This window comes from Eptatretus burgeri, chromosome 2 (genome assembly GCF_056783735.1).
Source record: "Eptatretus burgeri isolate ZD-2024b chromosome 2, Ebu_testis_v1, whole genome shotgun sequence".
NCBI lineage: Eukaryota > Metazoa > Chordata > Myxini > Myxiniformes > Myxinidae > Eptatretus > Eptatretus burgeri.
The window spans coordinates 86,116,708-86,142,453 of record NC_140962.1 but is presented as its reverse complement, the minus strand read 5'-3'; the positions used below and the strand labels follow the sequence as shown (position 1 = coordinate 86,142,453).

General features: G+C 45.1%; 1 protein-coding gene across 5 annotated transcripts in view; it reads right to left on the bottom strand.

Annotated features, from left to right (window-relative positions):
• The window catches only part of LOC147032484 (RING finger protein 44-like), a 120,245-nt gene extending 94,933 nt beyond the window's left edge, over positions 1–25,312 (bottom strand). For 4 of the 5 annotated variants that reach the window (XM_085870155.1, XM_085870158.1, XM_085870156.1 and 1 more), the window contains exons 1-2: positions 25,157–25,312; positions 22,534–22,645 (exon numbers count right to left, since the gene is read on the bottom strand). In XM_085870155.1, coding sequence (XP_085726281.1) covers positions 22,534–22,637 — 104 coding nt within the window. In that variant the 5' untranslated portion in view covers positions 22,638–22,645; positions 25,157–25,312. The remainder of the gene's footprint in view (positions 1–22,533; positions 22,646–25,156) is intronic. The other variant, XM_085870159.1, reaches the window with a different exon arrangement.
• Between the last annotated feature and the right edge of the window lie 434 nt (positions 25,313–25,746).

Genomic DNA, 25,746 nt, shown 5'->3' with positions numbered 1-25,746 from the left:
GACCAAGTGCCGCCAAAGCTCGTAAAACACTTCCACGTGCGCACGCGTACACACACACACACACACACACACACACACACACACACACACACACACACACACACACACACACACACACACACACACACACACACACACACACACACACACACACACACACACACTATGGAACATCTACAGCCCATTTTAAAATTTTCACATTTTGTTGCCTTATAGCCTGGAATTAAGTTGCGTAATACATCAGACTTTTCCCACCTATATTTACACATAATCCACAACTTCCAAGTTAAAAACAAAATCGATAAATTTCAAAAAATTAATTACAAATACAAAACTAGAATATCTTGGTTGGGTAAGTTTCCACCTCCCTGATTTAATACTTGGTGGAAGCACCTTTGAGAGCAATTACAGCTGTGAGTGTTGGGATAGGTCTCTACCAACTTTGCACACCTTGATTGGGCAATACTTGCCCGTTCTTTGATGCAAAACTGTTCAAGCTCAGTTAAGTTGCGTGGGGGGTGTTGATGGACAGCAATCTTGAAGTCATGCCAGATTTTCGATTGGATTTAGGTCGGGGCTCTGACTGGGCCACTCAAGGACATTTATCTTTCTGTTCCTTAGATACTCACGTGTAGCTTTGGCTGTGTGCTTCAGTTAGTGGTCATGCTGAAAGGTGAACTTCTGCCCCAATTTCAGCTTTCTTGCAGAGGGCAGCAGGATTTCCTCTCGGATTTTTATGTATTTTTCACCATGCGTTTTCCCTTCTATCCTGTTAAATGCCCCAGTCAATGCTGAAGAGAATCATCCTCATAACATGATGCTGCCACCACCATGCTTCACAGTAGGGATGGGGTTCTTTGGATGATGTGCTGTGTGGGGTTTGTGCCAAGCGTAACGTTTTGCATTTCATCCAAAAAGTTCCATCTTGGTTTCGTCAGATCACAAAACTTTTTGCCACATGGCTTCAGAATCTCCAGAGTGGTTTTTTGCATACCTCAAACGGGACTCAAGGTGGGCTTTTTTCAGTAATGGCTTCCTTCTCTCTACCCTACCGTACAGGCCAGACTTGTGGAGTGCTTGGTATGTCGTCACATGCACACAGTGACCAGTCTCTGCCATAAAGGCCTGTATTTGACCCTTTCAAATTTGCTATTGGCCTCTTGGTGGCCTCTCTGATCAGTCTCCTCCTTGCTTGGTCATCCAGTTTGGACAGAGCCTGTTCTCGGCAGCGTCTTGGTGGTGCCATGCACCTTCCACTTCTTAATGCTTTGCTTGAATGGGATATTCAAGGTCTTTGAAATATTTATATACCAATCCCCTGATCTGTGCCTTCCCTGATCTGTGGAATCTCCCATGATGAAGCTGAATATCTGGGCCTGTTACTCCCACATTGCAGACAGGTCAACATATTATCCTGCCTTCTTCCTGGTCTTGCACCCCTTGTTCCTTCCATGCTGTCACCTCCAGGTTTCTCAGGGTGCATGTGGTCCAGTGTGACCACTCCTTGGCTTTTTTCACAAGATCTTGACTATTCGTTGTTCACCTTGGCGTCTTGGTTTTCTATTATCATCGCTTTTCCGAAACCTTGTGAATTCTTGGCTTTTTTCATTGGCTCACCTTGGCATTTACGAAAATGAGGAGTGGTCACACTGATGTGGTCTGCCAATAAGCAACTTCTGGTGAAACTCCCAAAATCCAGTCTCACTGCTCACTTCCACTCATTTGCGTCTCCATTCGGTCACTTGGAGAACCAGCTTCCTCAGTCTGTTCAATCTCATTCTTCCTTCCAACCTCTACAATGGCTATTCACCACCTCCTATCCATGCTCAAGATATTTTCGACCATCAGTAACTCTCCCAAAGCACAACCCTTCCTTTTCAGTTAAGTGTATTTTCTCCCCTCTCCTTCCACCCTGCAGTCTGTTTTGTTCCATGCTTCATCCTCCCCCCCAACCCCTCCCCCTTCCTCCTCCTCTTATCCAAGCCCCTACTTGCTGATTTTATGCTTGTGTCCAGCTTGTTCACCTGAGTGCCCTTCTCTCCCTCCTCTTGTTCTCATTCTTCCCCATCACCCAATCTTTCTTGTTTTCTACCTTGTTCTTTGTGTTCTAGTTCTTCCATGGGCCTTGACTTTGTATCAAAAAAAGAAATATATATATATATATATATATATATATATATATATATATATATATATATATACATATACATATATATACATATATATACATATATATACATATACACACATATGAGGCCCCACGAGGAGTGATGTAAGCGACATTTTTAATGATATGATGATGACAGACTCGGATGATAGGGGAAGGGTTAAAATAGTGCTATATGACATTAACTTCAAAATGGCCGATGTGTCCCTTACATCACTCCTCCTCGCGGTGCCTCATATATACTTTCTTTTTCATATACTGTACATCGTTTTGGTTCGTGGAAGAGCTGGAATCCATAATGGATCAGGACATAACATAAGAAAAGGAACAGCAGGAGAAGGGAGAAATGCCAACAGCAGGGCTGGGAGAGAAAATAGATGGAGACAAACAAACAAGGGATGCAGGTAATGATGAGAGGTAGGGGAGAACACAAGGGTGGAGAAGATGGATACAGAAGGAACATTTTTGGAGCGGTGGGGGGTGGTTTCACAGGTGTAGAAAATATCATGGTTTTGGATAAGGAATTATTTGAGATGGTGGTGAAGAGCTGTCTTGAGGACCTGGAGGGAAGAATGAGATTTAAGAGAGTCTGGAAGTTGGTTCCACAGGTGGGGGAGAGGGGGGATGGGAGGGGAAAGAAGAGGAACAAATGAGTGGAGGTGGGCAGTGGTTCTGGATTTTTAGTATTTTCACTAGGAGGGGGTTTCTGGTGAACAGTATGCATCTTGCAGATACCTTGGGGGTGGGGGGGTGACAAAGCATGAAGACGGCAGAGGGTGCAAGACCAGAGGAGGTGGAAGAAGAGAGGCAGAAGAAGATAGAGACCACCGACCTATCGGCGATGGTGAAGTGATAGGCCCATAAACTCGGCTTCATCGTGAGATCCATTGATCTTGAAAGCCTTGATTTCCAAGGTGTCAAGCAGGAGCACCAACCCAGAGGGGAAAGCAATGCTCCATCAATCTGCAGATGAAAGCCTTGGAGGTGGATAGCTCAAGGTGTGACAATAAAGGGCTTTGCATGATGGAGGAAGCCCAGTTGGCAGAGTGTGACTTTTGAGGCCAACTTTGAAATGTAACTTGCTCAAGAGAGATTTCCGCACATGCGATCATCGCAAGTATCTCTTACATTAAGGTGAATTACAAAATTTAAGCCCCATAATTTTTTTTTTTTTTATACCTTGTCGAGGCTCGGATGAGAGCTAACACAACTTACAGCAAGGAGGCATGAGACAAGAGGGGCGGGAGTGGAAGGGACAAAACAGTGGGGAACAGACACATTAGGTGAACTGTGGAAGGGAGAGGGATGGGGATGGGACAGGGAACATGGCGAAGAGAAGATGGACATTACAGGGACTTTCAGGAAGGAAAGCAGGAGAATTGAAGGAAGTGGGCTTGGGTGGATTATCGGGGGTAGAAAAGATCGAGGATTTGGATGGGGGAAGATAAGAGGTGGTGGTGAACAGCTGTTTTGAAAGCCTGGAGGGAAGAATGGGATTGAACAGAGTGAGGGAGTTTATTCCAAAGAAGGGGAAAAAAAGAGGAATGAAAGAGTGAAGGTGAACAGTGATTCATGATTTTGGTAGTTTTACCAGAAGGGGGTTGTTGGCGGACCTTGAGCGCCCTGTGGAAATGTGGTGGGGACAAATCGCAGAGAGAGCAGGGGGGGGCAAGGCTGGAGAGGAGTCGGGAGATGACAAAGACCACCGACCAACCTGCGGTGATTGAGTGAGAGGCCCAAAGACTCAGCTTCATTGCGGGAGATGCCGATTATCTTAAATGCCCTGGTTTCGACAGCGTGAAGCCGGGAGAGGTCGGAGGCAGGAGCACCAGCCCAGAGGGGAGAGCAGTACTCCATCAGGCTACGGACAAAAGCTTTGTAAGTGGTCAGGAGTTCAAGAGGGCCGAGGAAGGACTTTGCACGACGGAGGATTTCCAGTCGGCGACTGGCTTTTGAGGCGAGGTTGGAAATGTGACTTTCCCAGGAAAGGTCATGGCAGATAGTGAGACCCAGAAGGTTGAAAGAAAAGACTTCTTCCAGAGGATTGTTGAGAAAGTGGATGGGGGTGTTTTCTAAATGGTCCTTTCGAAGAGACATAGTGAGAGTGTGAGATTTGTCTGGATTGAACGACATGTTCCACGTGTTGGACCAGTTTGTGATTTTATCCAGATCTGCAGTGAGCGAAGAAGCTGCTGCTTGCCGGTCTGAGGGATGACAGATTGTACGGCAGAGGGTGGAGTCATCGGCAAAGAGAAATAGAGGATTTTCCAGAGAGTCGGAGAGATCATTGATGAAAACCAGAAAAAGAACAGGGCCCAGAACGCTACCTTGAGGAACTCCAGCCTGGACAGGAAGAGGGGATGAAAGAACTCCATTTCGGGCCACACGTTGACTGTGACAGGAGAGGAAGTCTGCGAGCCATGAGTGGAGATGGCCTTGAATACCATGGGAAGAGAGTTTGGTGAGTAGTGCAGGGTGCCAGACTGTGTCAAAAGCACGTGCTATGTCCAGGGATACGGCTCGGATTTCCTGTCTGGCATTGAGGACCTCCATCCATTGATGGGAGAGCAGAAGCAGCATATCCAGGGTAGAGTGACCTGGTCTGAAACCAAATTGATGATTGGAAATCAAGCCATTGGAGAAGAGGAAGGATTTCATGTCTGAAGCGATGATGGATTCCATAACCTTGCTGATGATTGGGAGAAGGCTGATTGGTCTGTAGTTACAGGGATCTGTTTTTGCACCTTTTTTATGCAGGGCAGTGATGTTAGCAGATTTCCAAGCAGATGGCAGATGACCTTGAGCAAATGAGAGGGTGAAAAGAACAGAGAGAGGGTGAGCAAGAGCAGAAGAGCAGGCTTTGAGGACACGTGGGCTGATGCCGTCTGGACCGGTTGCAGAATCTGACTCGAGGTTTGAAAGCAAGCTCTCCACCTTGTCAGGAGAAAAGGACACAGAGTCCAGGGACAGTTGGGTGCGACTGGGTAAAGTGGGTAAAGAAAGTGATGGGTTTAGGACACAAGATTTAGCTGAAAACACCGAGTTTAGACATTCAACTTTATCACATGTGGAATCAGCAGTGCGGCCAATTGAGGTAAGGGAGGGGATGGAGGGGGAACATACACCAGAAACAGATTTGATTAAACACCACCAGGATTTTGAGGAGGGAGAGAGGTTTGAGAGTTCAGACTTGAGATGAGAAAGATGTTGTTTTCTAGCTGTCCTGAGGGTAGATACACACTTGTTCCGAGCTTTGTGGAAGGAACTGAGATTGCCCTCAGTTGGGTTTTCTTTCCATGAAGCAAAGGCAAGTTGTTTCAGGACAACTGCCTCGCCACAAGCTTCAGTAAACCAAGGGCGGGAGGAAGGGTAAGACAACTGAACACGAGAGGGGATAAATCTGTGCTTGAGGGAGAGCAAGTTTCTTTGAAAGAATTCCCAGGATGAGTTGATGTTTGAGAAAGTAGTGATAGGAGACCAGTCTAAGTTTGATGGCTGCTCGGAGACCCTGCCAGTCTCGACGGCGGTGAGTTGGTTCTCTGATAACAGCCAGAGAGATGTCCACTTTGACAAGGACGTGGTCAGAAGAACCGATTGGAGCAAAGGAAGAGCAGCAGATATTGTCAGGGAAATTTGTCAAAATCAGATCCAGAAGAGATGGAGTACCATTGGTTGAGATCCGGATCAGGAACTTGAGTGATTGAGTCAGTCCTAATGAGTCGCAGAAAGCTTTTGCTGAGGTGCCATGACAGGTGAGAGAGGTACCCACACCGAGCCAACTGGCGTGATGACAGTTGAATTCACCACATAAAAGGAAGAGAGAGTTTGGATGAGAAGATAGAAGATGGTCCATGTTTTCGGATAGTGAGGTGTAGATGGAGTCATCACTGTTCGGTGGACGGTACAGTACACATATAAACATGAGGTGGGAGTGGAGGGGAAGCCGAAGCCAGAGGTATTCCTGGGGGAGTGGGGGAGTGAGAGCAGTGCATGGAGATTGGGGAATAGAGTCTTTGATGAAGAGAGCAACACCTCCACCAGGACAAGGCTCAGCTCTGTCATACCGTAAGAGGGAGTAACCGGGGAGAGATACTTGGGAGTCAGACACGTGTTGGGAGAGGAAAGTTTCTGTTAGGCAGATAATGTCTGGTTTGTCAGTGGCAACCTGTATGGAAAGATCTGAAAGGGTTGAGCGAAGGCCCCGGATATTTGAGGTCCACACTTTTAATGAAGAGGTAGAGGAGGAGGCTTTGGGTGCAGGAGGTGGAGGTAAGGAGGGTTGTTGAAAGAGTGTGGGGTATTGCAGAATAGCGAGGGGAGGGGGCCGAATGAGGAGGAGAAAAGGCTCTGTGGTGCTGGGGGAGAGGGGGGACAAGAGACAAGGAAGAAGGCAGTTGAGGATTTGAGGAGGTGGAGTGAAGAGATGGAGGTGAAAGGGCAGTGGAAGGAGGCAGCTTGGTGGATGAGAGGGGGACAACTTTGAGAAGGATGAGTGAGGGGATGAAAGGTGGGAGAAAGGTGAGGGGGGAATTTTTGAGAGAGGTGAGAGGGAGGCTTGGAGGGAGAAGAGTGGGATGGTTGCTTTGAGAGTGAGGGGTGAGGGGGGTGAGTTGGCACTGAAGTTGGAAAAAAAGAATGGTTGATGGAAAGCGAACATCCATGGCAAACTGTGGTTTTTAAAAGTTTTAGGTCAGAGATGCGATTTAACACAATTCTTGGTGAATGCAATGAAGGCGAATTCAGAGAATGGAGAGAAGAAACGCTGTAATAGTTGGAATTTTTAGGCAAGGAATGAAGGAGAGCTCGAAATGAGAGCAGTCTGTTAAAATAGCAGAAGAGTAGCCCCGACTCCTAAAAAAAAAAGTGTTCCTTTATCCAATTTGGACATGAATGACATTTCTGGCATCTCTGGGACGTGTATGTTTAATACGTGTATGATGTCGATGTTAGTAGTAGTAGTAGGAGTAGTAGTTCGAGATAAGTTAGTGATATCGATATTAGTAGTAGTAGTTCGAGAGAATTTAGTGATGTCGATGTTAGTAGTAGTAGTAGTAGTAGTAGTAGTAGTAGCAGTTAGAGAGAATTTAGTGATGTCGATGTTAGTAGTAGTAGTTGAGAGAATTTAGTGATGTCGATGTTGGTAGTAGTTCGAGAGAATTTAGTGATGTCGATGTTAGTAGTAGTTCGAGATAATTTAGTGATGTCGATGTTATTAGTAGTAGTAGTAGTTTGAGAGAATTTAGTGATGTCGATGTTAGTAGTAGTTCGAGATAATTTAGTGATGTCGATGTTATTAGTAGTAGTAGTAGTAGTTTGAGAGAATTTAGTGATATCGATGTTGGTAGTAGTAGTCGTTTGAGAGAATTTAGTGTTGTCAATGTTAGTAGTAGTAGTATTTCGAGAGAATTTAGTGATGTCGATGTTAGTAGTAGTATTAGTATTAGTTGTAGCAGTAGTTCGAGAGAATTTAGTGATGTCGATGTTAGTAGTAGTTTTAGTATTAGTTGTAGCAGTAGTTCGAGAGAATTTAGTGATGTCGATGTTAGTAGTAGTAGTAGTAGTTCGAGAGAATTTAGTGATCTCGATGTTGGTAGTAGTAGTTCGAGAGAATTTAGTGATGTCGATGTTATTAGTAGTAGTAGTTCGAGAGAATTTAGTGATGTCGATGTTATTAGTAGTAGTAGTAGTTCGAGAGAATTTACCGATGTCGATGTTGGTGGTAGTAGTAGTAGTAGTACTTTCAAGTAACGTGTTGTAGGGCAGGGCCCACAGGGCCACGGCCCAGGGCCCCGCGCCTCCCAGGGGCCCCGCGAAAACGCAAAGATCACAAGAAATTCTGCTATTTTCCCCCTTTTGTTTGTTTGTGAAAAAAATCGAGTTAGTTTGTGTAAATGGTCAGTGAATCACGAAACAAATACTCAATATCCCTGTTAATTTGGAATCTGTTTGGTTATATTTGTCATTTATTTTACATCTTTGAACTTACTTTTTTTCCTTTCCACTGATCATAAGAGCGCAATCTTAAGGTCTACCACAGAAATAGGTCACACGAAAAAGTGAGGGTTTTCCCAATCCCAGCAAGCTATGGCCGTCTCGATTTCATTTTTGCAAAATTACATGCCCGCCCTGAATCTATGTTTGCTATGTACTGCGCAGGCGTACTGAGGTGGTTATACTATAATTGTGTAATTCAAGTTTACACACCGGATAATATTTTATTACATTTATAAGGTGTGGCAGAGTGGTGAGGTTACTGGCTGGTCACCTCAATGTGGATTCGGCGGAGTGGGTTCGAATACTACCGGTGGCATATGTAAATCATGTGTCATGGCCGAGACACGGTGGTTTCCTCCGAGTTCTCCGGTTTCCTACACCAGAGAGACACAGCTCGCAATAATAATCTGAGCCGTGGAGAGATACTCGACAAGCCCTTGGCTTCTTATCAATCCACATTAATATATCTCGATTATTATTATTATTATTAAGGTGTGTTCGGTGTCAACTGCTGAAATATTGCTTTCTATTGTAGGAACTGCCTTTGTGTGGACCTGGTTGAGCCATGGCGGAACGTGAACGTGATCGAGGAAGAAAATACCAGTCTGGTGCGGCCAAGCGAACGGAACAAGCTACCCAAAATTACAAGTTGGCTAAAGAGTACAACAGCCACAGTCGGGTTATACAATGAACAGGATAACAACGCGAAGGGAAACATAGCTACGACTATATCAGCATTATCTGCTGTTGGCCCTGCTACTTGTTTCAGTGCTGCTGATGCTAGCGGTGATAAAAACTCAAACGATTCTGCTTCAGAATGTGGTTCAGAAGTAGAAAGCGAAATGGCTGAAGATTACGAAAAAGACATTGGCCTTTGGCCAGACCAGCTACCAGAGAAGTTCCGAAACTACTGGATCGAGAAGGATAGTGCACAATGTCGTAATGTCGACAGTGACTACAAGAACTCTGCTGTCCATGATGGAAATAAAACTCGTCATTGTACAAAAAATTTGTTCAGTAGAAAACACACGTTATCTGGAGAAGAAATCGATCCCAGTTGGCTGTGCTATTCTAAAGAGACCGGCCGTCTGTTATGTTTTATTTGCCGTCTGATGTCACCCATGTCAGACACGAAAAGTCGGTTTACATCCGGGTTCCAAGATTGGAAACATGCTAGGGAGTCGATAGAAGGACACAGTAATTCAGATCAGCATAAACAGGCAATGTCGAGCCTGGCCAGTAGAAAATCATTGCAAGGCCGCGTTAACGCTGGACAAGTTCGTCAGTATGAGTCAGAACAGCACTACTGGCACGAAATGCTACGACGGTGTGTGGATGTCCTCATGTTTCAATGTGAACGTGGCCTGCCCATCCGAGGTGACGACGAGGTGATCGGTTCGGTACATAACAGAAATTACCTGGGAGTGATGGAGCTTCTGAGCAAGTACGACACTTTCCTTGCGGCACATCTGCAGAAACATGCCAACAAAGGGAGCGGTAACGTAAACTACCTCTCATCGACAGTATGTAACGAACTAATCAACGTGTTGGGTAGAAAAGTTCTGAGTGCCATTGTAGCGGAAGTTCGGAGGGCCCAATATTACTCCATATCGGTGGACTCCACTCTGGACGTGTCGCACACTGACCAGCTATGTCTAACCATCCGCTACGTGTTGCCAGAGGGGCCAGTAGAGCGTTTCTTGACATTCGTGCCCTTACTAAATCATACCGGAAAGGAGATTGCAGACGTAGTTCTTGATTTTCTCCAAACGAACAAAATTCCGATCTCTGACTGTCGCGGTCAATCGTACGACAACGCCAGCAACATGTCTGGAAAATACCGCGGCATCCAGGCGCACCTTAAAAGTCGTTGCGAATTCGCCCAGTTTGTTCCTTGCATGGCTCATTCTCTCAACCTCATCGGGACGTGTGCTGCTGAGTGCTGCATGGCTGCTGTGACTCTGTTTGGTATCGTTCAACGGCTGTATGTTTATCTCGTGAAGTCAATCTATCGTTGGCGCAAACATCGCGATGCACTGAAACACATGCCAGTCGTCAAGTGATTGTCAGATACACGGTGGTTGGCCCGTGCAGATGCTGTAGAAGCACTGGCCAATGGATTCCAGCAAAATATCATGGTACTTGACGATCTTGCAATGGATGAACATCGAAACGCAGAGACACGGCAGTGAAACTACTCGAATCACTGACAGAGTTCGTACAGGACCTACGGGAACGGTTCGACGACTTTGAACATATTGCTATTGATAAATGTGGTCACAGCGAGTACGAAGACGATCAGCGACGTGTTCGAAGGAGGAAGCGACATCATGATGAAGTAGACAGCGCCGATGACACCCAGTTACCGCCCAGAGAGAGATTCAGGACCACATCCAACATACCCATCATTGATCAGCTAACAACGTCACTAGGAGATCGCCTCAAGGCCTAGGGAACACTCCATCAACGTTTCTCATTCTTTTCAGAAATAACGACCATGCAGACGGATAAGCTCCACGACTCTGCTGCAGACCTGGTCAAGAGTTACCCGAACGACCTGGAACCTTCTCTGGTTTTGGAAACTGTACATTTCCAGGCATTTCTCAAGACGATGCAGACAGAAGACTCGGAAAATTGGTCTGAAACTACTATGTTTTCCACAATCCACAACTACGATATGGTGGCAGCATTCGCCAACGTGGAGATAGCTTTGCGGGTATACCTGTCAATGTTTGTCACGAACTGTACGGGAGAACGATCATTCTCAAAATTGAAAAGGATCAAGAACTATCTGCGTAGTACGATTGGCCAAGATCGTTTGGCATCGCTGGCCATACTGGGTGCTGAACACGAACTATTCAGGAGAGTAAGCACACGCGAAACAATCGAGGACTTTGCGCGAATCAAAGCCAGGAAGAAGCTAAAAGATTCTGTAGGTTTTTAACATCTCGCAAATATATTGTAGCAATTACGCCAAAGTGTGCAATAATGCAATCATATCTGCAAAAATGACAAAAAAAAAAAAAAACTTTCTACATTGAGATTTGAGATGATACCATCACGTTTTGGTTTTGCGATTATTTTCATCCATAGTGGTGTTTCTTGTATATAAACTTTTGTTACTTGTAGTTTCTGAAATACATGTTTTTACACATAAACTATGGTTTTTTTTCTTTTGCCCAGCCTAGGTTGGTGCATTTATATATGAAGTAAAAATGGCTGCGGCCCCGAGAGGGCCCCGCGTACTTCTAGGGCCCAGGGCCCCGCAACACATAAATCCGGCCCTGTTGCAAAGTGTGAACAACGTTCGTGTAGCGTGCTTACAAAACGTTACTCATAGGTTAGAAATAAGTTTCGGGTATGCTAAACATTACCTCGACGTGTTTCGACTTATGAGTAACTTACAAGTAACGTGTTTCAACGTGTGTCAACGATCGCATAACGTGCCTACAACTTATGTCCAGCGTAGCGGAACGTGTGAGCCATACGCCGGCATACGTCGTAAAATTTCAAGCATGAAAAAATTCGAGGAAAACCCAAAAGTTCAACGTTTAAAGCCAGCGTACTACCACTTATGGCAGTGTTTTTCAGCGTGGTCTTAACATATACAAAACGTACCCATAACGTATTCGACGTGTACCAGCGTTTTACACAAATTTTCCAAAAATCGGCATAAGCTGGCTAAAACGTCAAGGTGTGACTGGGCCTTTAGCACGGTGCGTGTTGAGAAATTGGGAAGTGGCAAATTGTGCATTCGGTCTGGCGCGGCTCTGGTAACTCTGCTCGGTTACGCCGGATCCGAGCCGTTACCACGACTCGGATTGGACAGAGTCGGCCGAGGGTGTGGTTTCCCCGGTAGTTGGACGGCGTGAGTACTTAGGTAAATTGGAGTGAGACAAGTGGACCCGACCTCATGCCGTCGAAATATTGGTGACCACGGTCCTGTAAGGGACCCGTGCCTCTCGGAGTTCTCCGAGAAGCACGATCTAGATTCCAGGTGTTCAGTGGAGCCGACTCTACTGCTCCACCTAGTGGTCCTGCTCGCCACCGACACCCGGACCCACAACAATACAACCCGTCACTTTTTTTTCTGTATACAATGTCGAGGCTCGCATGAGAGTTAACATACAATGCACAGTAAGGGGGGGGGGGGATGAGACAAGAGGGGCGGGAGAGAGAAGGCTAAAACAGTGGGGAAAAGAGACAATTGGAGATCTGTGGAAGGCAGAGGGATGGGGTGGGGAACATGGGGTATACAAGATGAACATTACAGGGAATTTGAAGTGGTGGGTTTGGGGTGGTTTAACATGGGTGGAAAAGATTGAGGTTTTGGATCGGGGAAGATAAGAGGTGGTGGTGAACAACTGTTTTGAAGGCCTGGAAGGAAGAATGGGATTGAGTTTATTGGGGGACTTTATTCCAAAGGCAGGGAAAAAGAGGAATGAAAGAGTGAAGGTGAGCAGTGGTTCGTGATTTTGGTAGTTTTACTAGAAGGGAGTAGTTGGTGGACCTTTAACGCCATGCGGAAATATGGTGGGGACACATCGCAGATAGAGCAGGGTGGGCGAGGGGGGTGGGGGGCAAGACCAGAGCGGAGAGACATAGTGAGAGGGTGAGATTTGCCAGGATTAAAAGACATGTTCCAAGTGGTGGACCAGTTTGTGCTTTTACCCAGATCTGCAGTGAGCGAAGAAGCTGTGGCTTTCAGGTCTGAGGGATGACAGATGGCACAACAGAGGGTGGAGTCATCAGCAAAGAGATAAAGAGAATTTTCCAGAGAGATCATTGATGAAAACCATGAAAAGATCAGGGCCCAGAACGCTGCCTTGAGGAACTCCAGCCTGATGAGGAAGAGGGGATGAAAGAACTCCATTTAGGGCCACATGTTGACTGCGACAGGAGAGGAAGTCTGCGAGACACGAGTGGAGATGGCCTTGGATACCATAGGAAGAGAGTTTGGTGAGCATAGCAAGGTGCCAGACCGTGTCAAAAGCATGCGATATGTCTTGCGATATGGCTCTGATTTCATGTCCATGTATGGCATTGAGGACCTCCATCCATTGTTGGGAGAGCAGTAGCAACATATCCAGGGTAGAGTGACCTGGTCTGAAACCAAATTGATTATCGGAAATCAAACCATTGGAGAAGAGGAAGGATTTAATGTCTGAAGCGATGATGGATTCCATAACCTTGCTGATGATTGGGAGAAAGCTGATTGGTCTGTAGTTGCAGGGATCTGTTTTTGCGCAGGGCAGTAATGTTTGCTGATTTCCAAGCAGATGGCAGATGACAGATGACCTCCAAACAAAATAAAGAGGAAATAATGGTTTGGCCTGTTTGGCATTCACACAGTTGATTTGGTTAAAATAGAGGAAAACATGATTCTGGGGCTATCACAGCAATGTTGAGAAGACAGCAATTTTCAAGCTGTAAAGACATTTTCACTTCTCTCCTTCTTGCTTACAATTGATGTCATTCATCTCCACAAATACCATTATGTGTTTTTTGTTTTCTCTATTTACTTTGTCTAAGGCTTAGAGAGGAGCTTGCATCTACATTACATACAAAGCAATGACATTGGGAGACATCAGTGTACTTTTAGGTGAATTGCCATGACATTGGTAGTCATTGGACACATCTGAATATAGGGTTTGGACCTGAGATCCCAGACATAGCACACTGCAAGTGATTCACTGCACCATATTTTGCTCTTGGAGGAAGCGGTTGTTACTATGACTCATGATACAAATCCATCACAATTACTCATCTGGAGCTGACAGGATGGAGTGGAGGTACACACACTCGTCTCGAAGCCATCTAGCCTGGGTTTGAATGCAGACTCAGCTATAAACTGTCATCCTGGTATTTCACAGGCAAGGTGATTCATCAATGTGTGTTCCGTCTCTACGATGGATGTTAAACGGGAATCCCGTCTGCCAGCATTTGTTGGTGGATGTTAAAGATCCCACTGTGTCCTTTGTGAAGAGTAGGCGAGCTATCGCCGGCACCACGGCCAAATTCCTGCTATAATCAGCAGAGGGCATTGCATCAGCGGCACAGCCGCACCCTCAGCCAAAGATGTTGCCCCGCAACCTTGAGCTGCATATGAATGAAGATGATCACCTTTTCGTACTATTGTCGATGTATTCAACTTTGCTAAAACATTTTTACTATCACTGTCAATGTGTTTAACTTTCCCCCAAAAAATTATATCAGTTTGAATTGAAAAAAGATACAATTTTCATCACACACTGAACCAATAATCACTGATCATTAAATGACAAAGACCTCATTGGGATACTTTTGAGCTGCTTTCATTTTTAAGCCCATGATCCCCAATGAAGTGTATGCTTCCAATCCGCATTACCTCAGTTTTTTTTGGTCCCCCACCACTGACAGGCTCAATTCAGTATAATTTGTTATGAGAACAATATAATATAGTAATGTCGACGATTGGCTTCCTTGGTCGCTTTCCAGGAAATGGGGTGTGTAACGGCAACATGACAGTTATTTCACTGTATTTCAGTTGACGGTTATAACAACAACCACATGGGACTCAAAGGGACATCATTCCTTCTACAGCACACATGATAGTTATTGTTGGGTCCATTACATATTTCATGCATCCTCCAAAGTTGATTGCACACACAAAGTTTCCTTAAAAAAAAATGTTTGAACCTGTGCCGGTAATTTCATTTTTTGGAATTTGACCTTTTTTTACCCCATGACAGGACCCCATGGGGTACCACCAAAGATGATACTGCTCTCGCACCTTCTTGCCATGTCGTGATCATAACTATAAAGTTTGGCGAATTTCTGCACAACTGTTTAGGAGGAGATAGTGTGACGCACAGACAGACAGACGCAATTACAATATCCTCTTTTTTTTTTTTTAAGTGTGGGGATAACTATACATAAGTGAATCACATATCACCTGATCACTTTTGGTTTGATAAAAAAAATATATTGGAGGCATCGGTCAAATTTGCAGCTGCAGCTTCTCCCTCGTAAGCTAAGTTTTCCGAAAAGGGTTTGTCGTGTTTTTCTGTTGTGTCTTCGTCCCTGTGTTTCTGTCCAATTGTAGCCATGTTCCTAGATATTCCCAGGCTTTTTGGAAAAAAATTGTAATCAGTTCCGTCTGTCCGTCCGATGTCAATTTATCTTCTCATAAATGGTTGTGCATGCATAATTTAATCAAACGAAATACCAAGAAGGAACCCAAATAAGTAAAGAGCAAAGGTGGAGTCATCAGGAGGAACCTGGATAGGATTCGAGTTTCAGCCGCTACTCCACGACCCACAAAAACCCACCCAGGTGCAGCCAAGTGAGCCTTACAGAAAAATTTCTGCAATAATTAACTTCTCCTTCGAGAGATAGATAATGAAAGAGAGAAGTAGAGAGTAAAAGAGATGAATGAGAAGAAAAAACAATTCGAATGAATAAAGAGAATTGTGAAAAAAATTCGAAAGTATGAAAGAAACAAAGAACAAAGATGTCAGGAAGAACCTGGACAGATAGATTTCAGCAGTTACTCCCCAGGCTTAAACGCAGCAACATGTATAAGCTACCAGAGGTCCGACAGAGGAGGCACAGTCCACACAGCATCAGGATATGGAACAAACAATCAACTGAAAGACCAAGAAGGGACCCAAACAAGTAAAGAGCAAAGAGGGAGTCATCAGGAGGAACCAGAATAGGATTCGAGTTTCAGCCGCCACTCCACAACCCTCAAACCCATCCAGGCGCTCTGGCTATTCTCAATAAATTCACCAAATTTGGTAGTTACCAGGGCGGGCCCATAGGTGCGGGCCCGTAGGTGCAGCCCTCTGTCGCCCCTCTCGTCTCGCCCTTCCTGTCTCCCCCCTCTCTCTCTCGCCCCCACTCTCATCTTCCCCTCTCCCGGCCCCCTCTCTCGCAGATATTGATCGACAGATAAATGGCCGTAACTTGGGACCCGCTCATCTGATTAATATCAAACCTCAAAAAGTCACATCCGCGGGTCCCCAGCAATATTCCTGGCAAGTTTCAATCAGATCGGACCGTCAATCGTGCAAAAAATAATAATAATAATAAAAAAAAACATTAATTGTGACGTCATTGCACCGTGTCTTGTCATTGGTCGACAGATAAATGGCCGTAACTTGGGAACCGCTTATCCGATTAATATCAAACCTCGAAAAGGCACATCAGTGGGTCCCCAGCAATATTCCTGGCAAGTTTCAATCACATCGGACTGTCAATCGTGCAAAAAATAAATAAATAAACATTAATTGTAACGTCGTTCGTGACGTCATAGCACCGCGTCTTGTCATTGGTCGACAGATAAATGGCCGTAACTTGGGAACCGCTCGTCCGATTAACATCAAACCTTGAAAAGGCACATCTGCCGGGCCCCGGCAATATTCCTGGCAAGTTTCAATCAGATCAGACCGGCGGTCGTCAAGAAACGGCGGTCGTGGACAAAGACACAGACAGACAGACAGACAGACAGACAGAGACAGACATTGCTGGAATTTTAGATAGATGATCACCACATGGCAAGAAGGGGTGAGAGCAGTGTAATTTGGGGTCAAAAGGTCAAAAAACAAAGGAAATGCAATTACGGGCACATTTTAAAACATTTTAAATGAAACATTATTCCATATATGCAACCAATATTGAAGGATGCATGAAATATGCAATGAGTTTTGGAATTTGACCCCAAGCTCATGCACCAGGGGCTGGGCATTTGAGGTCACAGGGGTTATAACGGGGAAAAAAAATTTAACTCAATTTTATATTGGGTCATTCCTGGTAGAACTTTTTGCCATCTTTCAACTTTGCTTAAGGTGGGAAGCATGGGGATTTGCGATGGCGCACCATCGACTTCGCTCTCGTTCTACTTGAATTTCCTTCTCCCTGTACTTCATATTTTTCCTTCTCTTTGTACTTCAGTTGTCCTGGGGTAACCAAGAAAGCAACTTTGTCTGATTTTCTTACATACATTTGTTTGGTGAACAGTTTCAAACCATGATCGCCTTTCTAAGATTATTCCCAAGAATAACACCACTATTGTCCTTCTGATGTGCCGCAGTTATTAACTTGAGAACAGAAGAATAAATTGGCAACATTAGGAGCCATGAAATATACTTGGAAGACTACATTCCTTTTTTTTTCTCCCTTTTCTCAATATCTCCAAAGTGAATCTTTATTGCCCAGGTCAAAAAACCAGTAGCTTACTGGTCAACTGGTACCAGTTGAAAACCAGTAGCCAACTGGTACCAGTAAAGCCAGTTGGTTTCTTACTGGTTTTAATATGGAAATTGGAATAGAGTGATATATTACCAGTTGAAATACATGTATTTAACTAACTGGTATCAACTGGGACCAGTACATTGTAACTGGTATCAACTGGGAGACCAGTACATTGCAACTGGTATCAACTGGAACCAGTAAGACTAACTGGTACAAATATGAGCTACTGGTTTTTTCAACTGTGAAATTGGAATTCTGACTGAATTTAACTGGTACCAGTTGAAACCAATAGAGACCAGTTAAAGACCAATTAGAACCAATAGAGACCAGTTGAAAATGTGTACTGGTTTTAACTGGTTTTTCGACCTGGGTGGATAAACTGTAAATGCTTCTTCCTTTAAAATAATTTAAAATGTTTCACCTTCTTTATTCCTCCATTCGGAGTAACCACGTGTTCCTCTTCTAAACCACGATCTATTTTCCTCTTCTTCTTCACAAATATTATTTTCCAAAACTGTCTGCCAGCTAATCACTTGGTCCACCAACCCTCCTCCTGCATATACAGCACCACCTTTCTCTGTACCTTCAAAAAAAACCAAACTTACCACCCATTGCATGGTCTTTATCTCCATTTGTCCAATTTGGGAATTTGCAATCAGCATCCCTCCATTTCATGTCCCCTCTTTCCACATCCCTCCTCAACCCACTATCTCAATGCTTCCCCCTCACCCCACACCCCACACTTTCAAAACTTCACCCTCACCCCAAACCCTTAAAGTTTCCCCTCAACCTGCCCACTCAAATTCTCCCCCCGACCCCTGTACCCTCCCAATGCTACCTCCCCTATCCCTCACTATGTGGACTTCAAACATCTGAGGTCTCCACTCCAACCTGACAGATCTCATTTTAGGCCACCGCTGTCACACCAGACATCATCTATTTAACAGAATCCTTCCTCCCATAGGACATCCCTGACTCCTTAGTGTCTCTCCCAAGCAATTGTTTCCTCCGATTTGATAGACCTGACCACACCTCAGGGGCAAAGTTGCACTTTTCATCAAGAAGTCAATTTCTCACTGCCCTTATACTGATCTTACACTTCCCATCCCTCAGGAAGAACTTTGGCTGTGACTTCCCCTCCGCTCTCACCTATTTATTTATTTATCTGTGTGTTGTACCGTCCTAACAGTGACGACCCCACTTGAATCTCTCTCTTTGACAAGATGGACCAACTCTGAACCACTCATCCCAACTCTCTCCTCTCATATGTGGTGATTTCAATTGTCACCACACAAATTGGCTGGGTGTTGGTACTTCTCTCACCAGTTATGGCACTTCCGCAAAAGACTTCTGTGACTCCATGTGACTGACTCCATCTGTGAACTTTCCAACCCAGATACACTACCTGGCCAAAAGTATGTGGACACCTGCTCATCCAACATCTCATTCCAAAATCATGGGCGTTAATATGAAGTTGGTCCCCCACTTTGCTGCTATAACAACCTCCACTCTTCTGGGAAGGCTTTCCACCAGACGTTGGAACATTGCTGCGGGGATTTGCTTCCATTCAACCACAAAAGCATTACTGAGGTCAGGCACTGATGTTGGGCGATTAGGTCTGGCTCGCAGTCAGCGTTCCAATTCATCCAAAAAGTGTTCAATGGGATTGAGGTCAAGGCTCTGTGCAGACCAGTCAAGTTCTTCCACACCGATCTCGACAAACCATTTCTGTATGGACCTCGCTTTGTGCATGGGGGGCATTGTCATGCTGAAACAGGAAAGAGTCTTCCCCAAACTGTTGCCACAAAATTGGAAGTACAGTATCATGTAGAATGCCATTGTATGCTGTAGCATTAAGATTTCCCTTCACTGGAATGAAGGGGCCCAGCCAGAACCATGAAAAACAGCCCCATACCATTATTCCTCCTCGACCAAACTTTACAGTTGGCACTATGCATTTGGGCACATAGCATTTTTCTGGCATCCACCAAACCCATACTTGTCTGTCGGACTGCCAGATGGTGAAGCATGATTCATCACTCCAGAGAACGCGTTTCCACTGCTCCAGAGTCCAATGGCGGTGAGCTTTACTCCATTCCAGCCGACGCTTGGCATTGCGCACGGTGATTTGAGGCTTGTGTGGGGCTGCTCGGGCATGGAAACCCATTTCATGAAGCTCTCGACGAACAGTGCTTGTGCTGACGGTTACAGAGTCAGTTTGGAACTCGGTAGTGAGTGTTGCAACCGATGACGGACAATTTTTCCACACAACGCGCTTCAGCACTCGGCGGTCACGTTCTGTGAGCTTGTGTGGACTAACACTTTGCGGCTAAGCTGTTGTGCTCCTGGACGTTTCCACTTCACAATAACAGCACCTACAGTTGATCGGGGCAGCTTTAGCAGGGCAGAAATTTGACGAACTGACTTGTTGGAAAGGTGGCATCCTATGATGGTGCCATGTAGAAAGTCACTGAGCTCTTCAGTATGGCCCATTCTACTGCCAATGTTTGTCTATGAAGATTGCATGGCTGTGTGCTTGATTTTATACACCGGTCAACAATGGGTGTGGCTGAAATAGCCGAACCCACTAATTAGAAGGGGTGTCCACATACTTTTGGCCGTGTAGTATCTCCCAATGGCAAATCCTCCCTTCTGGACAAGGTAAAGACAAACTTCACTGCCAATGTCTCCTGCTCTTCCTCTGATCGAATTGGTTCATCTGGTCATATACATGCGAGTCAATATCTCTCTGGCTATTCTCAGAGAGCTGCCTCAATGGCACAAGTATGGCAGCTCACTTAGCAGATTGGGAAGGACTGCAAGCAGCCATGTCACATTAGGACGGGTCTCCTATATCTATTGCCCCTAATATTAACTGGGAATTCTTCCACAGACACTTCTCTCTCTTCTGCACAGATCCATCTAATCTCATCTTTAGTCATCATATCCATCCAACCACCCAAAGTACACAGAATCCTGCGGTGAGGCAGTTGCCTTAAAACAACTTGCCTTCTCCTCCTGGAAGGCAAATCCGACTGAATGCAATCTCAGGTCATTCTACAAAGCCCACAAGTGTGTGTCCATTCTCAGGAGAGCCAGAAAACAGCATCTCTCCAATCTCAAGATTGAACTTTCAAACTTCCTCTAAAACTTGGTGGCACCTTGTTAAGTCCGTCTCCGGATAATCCCCCCCCTCCCCCCGCCTTCCGTCCCTCTCTTCAAAGGTCATCACAGCCAACTTCACTCGTGAGAAGGCAGAATGCATTCTGCGTTTGCTTCCAAATCTTCTATCCCCAACCCCTCGCTCTCTGTAGCCAACTACCCAGTCCTACCCAACTGCTCCTGGACCACCTGAGAATGTGGAGAAGTTTCTGGCAACCGTCGACTCTGATTCTGCAAATGAACCGGACAGCATTAGCACGCGTGTCCTAAAAATATGCTCTGCTGCTCTTGCACATTCTCTTTCTGCTTGGTTCACCCTATAATTTGTCCTAGGTTACCTTCCATCTGCTTGGAAATCAGCAAACATCACTGCATGACATTAAAAAAAGAAGAAAAAAGTGCAAAAAGAAATCCCCTTAACTACAGACATATCCGCTTACTTTCAATCATCAGCAAGGTCATGGAATCCATCATCGCAGTTGATTGTTCAGTGTCCAGTCTTATTCCAAATGTTCATCAACGATCTCTCAGAATCTCTGGAAAATCTCCTTTTCTGTTTGCTGATGATTCCACCCACTGTCATGTCATCCCTTATGCCTAAGATATGCAGGCAACAGCCTCTTCCCTTTCTTCAGACCTTGACATAATCACAAGCTGGTCAAACACTTGGAATATTTCTTTCAATCCTGAGAAATCTCTCTATCTAGCTCTGAAGTTCAGTCACTCAAACTCCTTGGCCTCATCATCAGCCATGATCTTTCTTGAGCAAGTCACATATTAAAGTTGGCCCCCAAAGCTGGTTGCCAACTGGGCCTCCTCCATCGTAAAAAGTCATTCCTTGGCACACCTGAACTCCTATCCACCTGCAACACCTTCATCCGCAGTTTGATACAGCACTACTCTCCCCTCTGGGCTGGCACCCCTGCCTCACACCTTGCTCAGTTTGACACCGTGGAAACGAAGGCCTTCAAGATTATAGGAATCTCTCTTCATTCCCTCTCGTTGGTACTTGCATCCCTAGTTTGTCCCTCTCCATCTACTTTCTCCCTTTGCCCTGCTGTTGGCTGTTTTCTCCTTTGTTGTGTTTTGTTCTGATTTTGTTCTGCGTCATAGCTCTTCCACGAGCTTAGGGCATGCATATTAAAAAAACAAAATAAAAAAAATTAAAAACATCTCCCGTGATAAAGCTCAGTCAATGGACCTATCACTTTCCCATCGCAGACAGGTTGGTGGTCTCTGTCTTCTCCCGCCTCCTTTCTGATCTTGCACCCTCTGCTCTTTCCGTACTTTGTCCCGACCTACCCCCCAGGTTTCTGTAAGGTGCATGTGGTCCACCATCAACCCCTCCCTTCTGGTGAAACTCCCAAAATCCAGAATCAATCATAGCTTCACTCATTTGCTCCTCTTTTTTTTTCCCAGCTGTTAAACCACTTCCACATTCTCTTCAATCTCATTCTTCCTTCCAAGGCTTCTAGACAGCTGTTCACCACCATTTCGGGTCATCCCCCATCCTCAACTATGATCTTTGCTAACCCCATAATCCCCCTACCCAAGCCGACCTCCTTACAAATGTCCAGTTTTTCCTGAGAGTTGGCTTCTGTATCCATCCTGTCCACCACACGAGTCCTCACCTACGCCTCATTCCTCCTCACACCCATTATTTTTGTCCTTCATTTCTACTGTTGGTGTGTCTGTCTCTGTGACTGTCTCTATTCAGTGTTCTTGATCTTCCATGAGCCTAGAGTTTGTATACAACCCCCCACAATCAATTTCTTAACCAAAGTGGATGTTTGTTGCCTCAATTTAATTAGATAGAGTGCAAAACACCTCCAGATTTTTTAAATACTTTTTTATTTTATTAAAAGAAATGCTCGGCAAGTTGTTTGTGGCAGACTAGTTCATAACTGCCGGAAATCTGGCACCAGGCCGCTTCGAATGAAAACCCAGCATGTAACAAGATTTTCATATCACTATACCTTCGTCGTAAGCGAGGTGGGGTTCCACAGCGAGAGGGGTGGAAATGGCGAGGAGGTCGAACACCAAGTCCTCTCCTGTGAGGCCCCCCCTCCCAAGGCTGCATGTCCAAATCTGAGGAGTGATTGAAGTTCAGGCAGAGTAAGTAGCAGTGGAAGTTGGGACATATGAAGTTTAAGAAATTAATGCAATGGACAAATTGGTGAAACAAAACAAAAGAAGGAATGACAAAGGGTTATAAGGGAAGCAAGACATTAGTTAGTACATTAAGGAAATGACAAGTGTAAATACCATATTTGTGCATGATGCTCATTTTTCAGAGGGGTCTTGGAGGCCAAGGCTACAAGTATAGCAGTGCTGAGATAACTCAACAGAACCACAGAGATTACAGTCAAGACAAAAGTTTTGTCTACATGCATTTAAACTGAAAGAGGAATTTGTGAAATTAATTACATGAAAGATGAGGGCAGAACAACACAATGGACAAATTAACAGAATACAGAATTCAACTAGAGGGGGAGCACTCGGTAGAGTGCAAAACCTCCGCCGCCAATACTGCTGGGTCACTTAAGTGAACCTGATATCCTATTCATTGGAGGTCAAAACGGATCAGACTCTACTGAACCACGATTGAATAAACTAAACTAGATCGACACGCATGTAGAAATGCCAAAAATAAAAATCGAAATTTTTTTGAAAAAAAAAAAAAAAGGTGCAAAATCAGTTGTTTTTTTTTCTCTAACAATTTTTTTTTGGGGGGGGGGGTTGGAAATCACTTAAAACATGAAATGCAAAGAAAATTCAAATAAAATCGAAATTTTTTTGAAAAAAAAGTTGCAAAAATTTTTTTTTTGGTTGGAAATCACTTAAAACATGTAGAAATGCAAAAACAAAAATTCAAATATTTTTTCAAAATGGCCGCCATATTGGACTTTGGACCATGTGCCAAAATCTAATGGCATGATCCTTGGACTATACCTAATCCCCCCACAAAGTTTCGCCGAAATCCGTCCAGGAGTTTTTCCGTAATACTGTTCACAAACAAACAAACAAACAGACAGGGGTGAAAACAGTAATCTCCGTCCATCTTCGATGGCGGAGGTTAATAATTTCTATCTCACCCAGGTATGTATACACCAAGCAAACCATCCAACAGCAAACACTGAAGATGCTAAACAGCACTGGTGATGACCTGAATCATGCAGCCCTCAAACTTCCACTCAGAGTCAATCGCTCAGGCAATCAATCATTCAGCAATCAGATATATTTTAAGAGCAGAACAATAAAAGACTTCCACCTTTGAAAATTTATCTTTCCACACCGTTGGGCACCTATTTGGGGTCCACCTAAATCAAACAGCCATGCCAAGATTTCAAAAGTTACACCGAAAATGCCCAACCAGTTCCTTCTCTTTGGCCTTAAAGGAAAGTTGTAATGCCCCAGCTGGCTGGCCTTCAATGTATCAGGAACAAAACCTTCATGAATCAAAGGGAGCAGGTAATTTATATCTTATTACTTCTGACGCTGAAAGCAATGTTTTTGGAGGGGAAAAAAAAAGAAAAGAAAAGACAATAAAGGTCTTCTTCTTCCAGTCGGCAGGTCTTCTTCTTACCGCTGCCAGGACTTCTTCTTCTTCTTCTTCTTCTTCCAGTCGGCAGGACTTCTTCTTCTTCTTCCAGCGGCGGGTCTTCTTCTTACAGCTGCCAGGACTTCTTTTTCTATCCTCTGGGAGTTCTTCTTCTTCTTCCAGCCTCAGGGACTTCTTCTTCTTCGCCAGCCGGTGGGACTTCTTCTTCTTCCAGCGGCAGGACTTCTTCTGGCCTGCGGGACTTCCCTTTGCATCTACCAAGACTTGGCAGAGATAAAATGGGTCGTGTGAGAGAATCATAATCAGTAAAAGGCGCCCAACTGTAAACCGAGTGCTCTCGATTTTGATACCCAAGGGCTTCGGTCCCACGCAAGCATTCGCATTGTTTGCGTGTCGAACTGCGACAATAATGGATACGTCCTCACCGCATGTGACGATATATTTGAACGAGGTGACTGTGACCCTAACCGGAAGAATAACAGCGTTTCTCCTCCAACCCGGCCATACACCGTGCATGTGTGTTGTGATGTTTACAGCCCCGGCTGTCCGGGTGTAAAATGCCGTCCATCTCGCACAGTACGCCGTCTTTGTGATCATATGTCGATCTCTACGGTTTCTCTTGAGATGGACAATTACCAGAGGGACGCTTAAATAAGGACAACTAGGAGAGAGCGAGATGTGCAAAAGGCACGAGAGAGGGGCAAGAAGCTGGCGCTATCAATTCAAAGACAAAGAGTGGGACAGAAACGAGTGTAAAGAAAAGGGATAGACACAAAGAATGAAGCGCAAAGAGACAAAAAAGAAGAATCAGACGTGCATGGGGGGGGGGGGGGCGGGGGGAAAGGAATGAGAACAAAACAAAACAAAACAAATAATCACTCCGACTCTGAGACGGTCAGTAGGCAGCAGCGACGGAAGCGCAAGCAATTCGACAAACATGAGGCCATGGCGCCTGTTACACAAACGCTGCCACGGAGGGGCCTTTTCACGCCTCCCCGATTTGTCTTTCACCCTTACAACGTCCTTATCCCAATTACCTCTCCGGCCCGTGTCTGCGTTTGTCCGCCGCTCCGACTCAACGAATGGGCCTCCGGAACAGACAAAGAGCCCCCACCCTTCTGTCTCTCTCACTCGTGTCTATAGCTCCTCCTCCTCCTCCTGCTGTTATTCTTCTTCTTCTTCTTCTTCGTCTTCTCGCCCTCCCTTTCGTCTGTCGATCTCTCCTCTTGACTCGTCTCTTTCTCTTATGCTGGGCTGTTGAGATAGAGCTCTCTCTCCCTTCGGTTTTTTCTCTCTATTTATCCCTCGTACCGTCCGTGCCCTAATCCCAATATTACACTGCCTTGCACACTCCTTGCAATGCCCCCCCACCATCCATCCATCCATCCATTGGGACCATCAGCATCACTCTCTGCTTTCACAGTTACCACTATCTCTCAACCATAACGTCGCCCCCACCACATTAAAATACATCAATCTCTTCCACCTTTACCCATCGGGGTTCACACCCCCCCCCTCCTCCATGCATCACATCTCCACTCTAATTAATGACTACTGTTTCGACCTTCACAACAATTACATTTGCCGTCTCTTGTCTGACACCCTCTCAACACTGCATTCACCATCA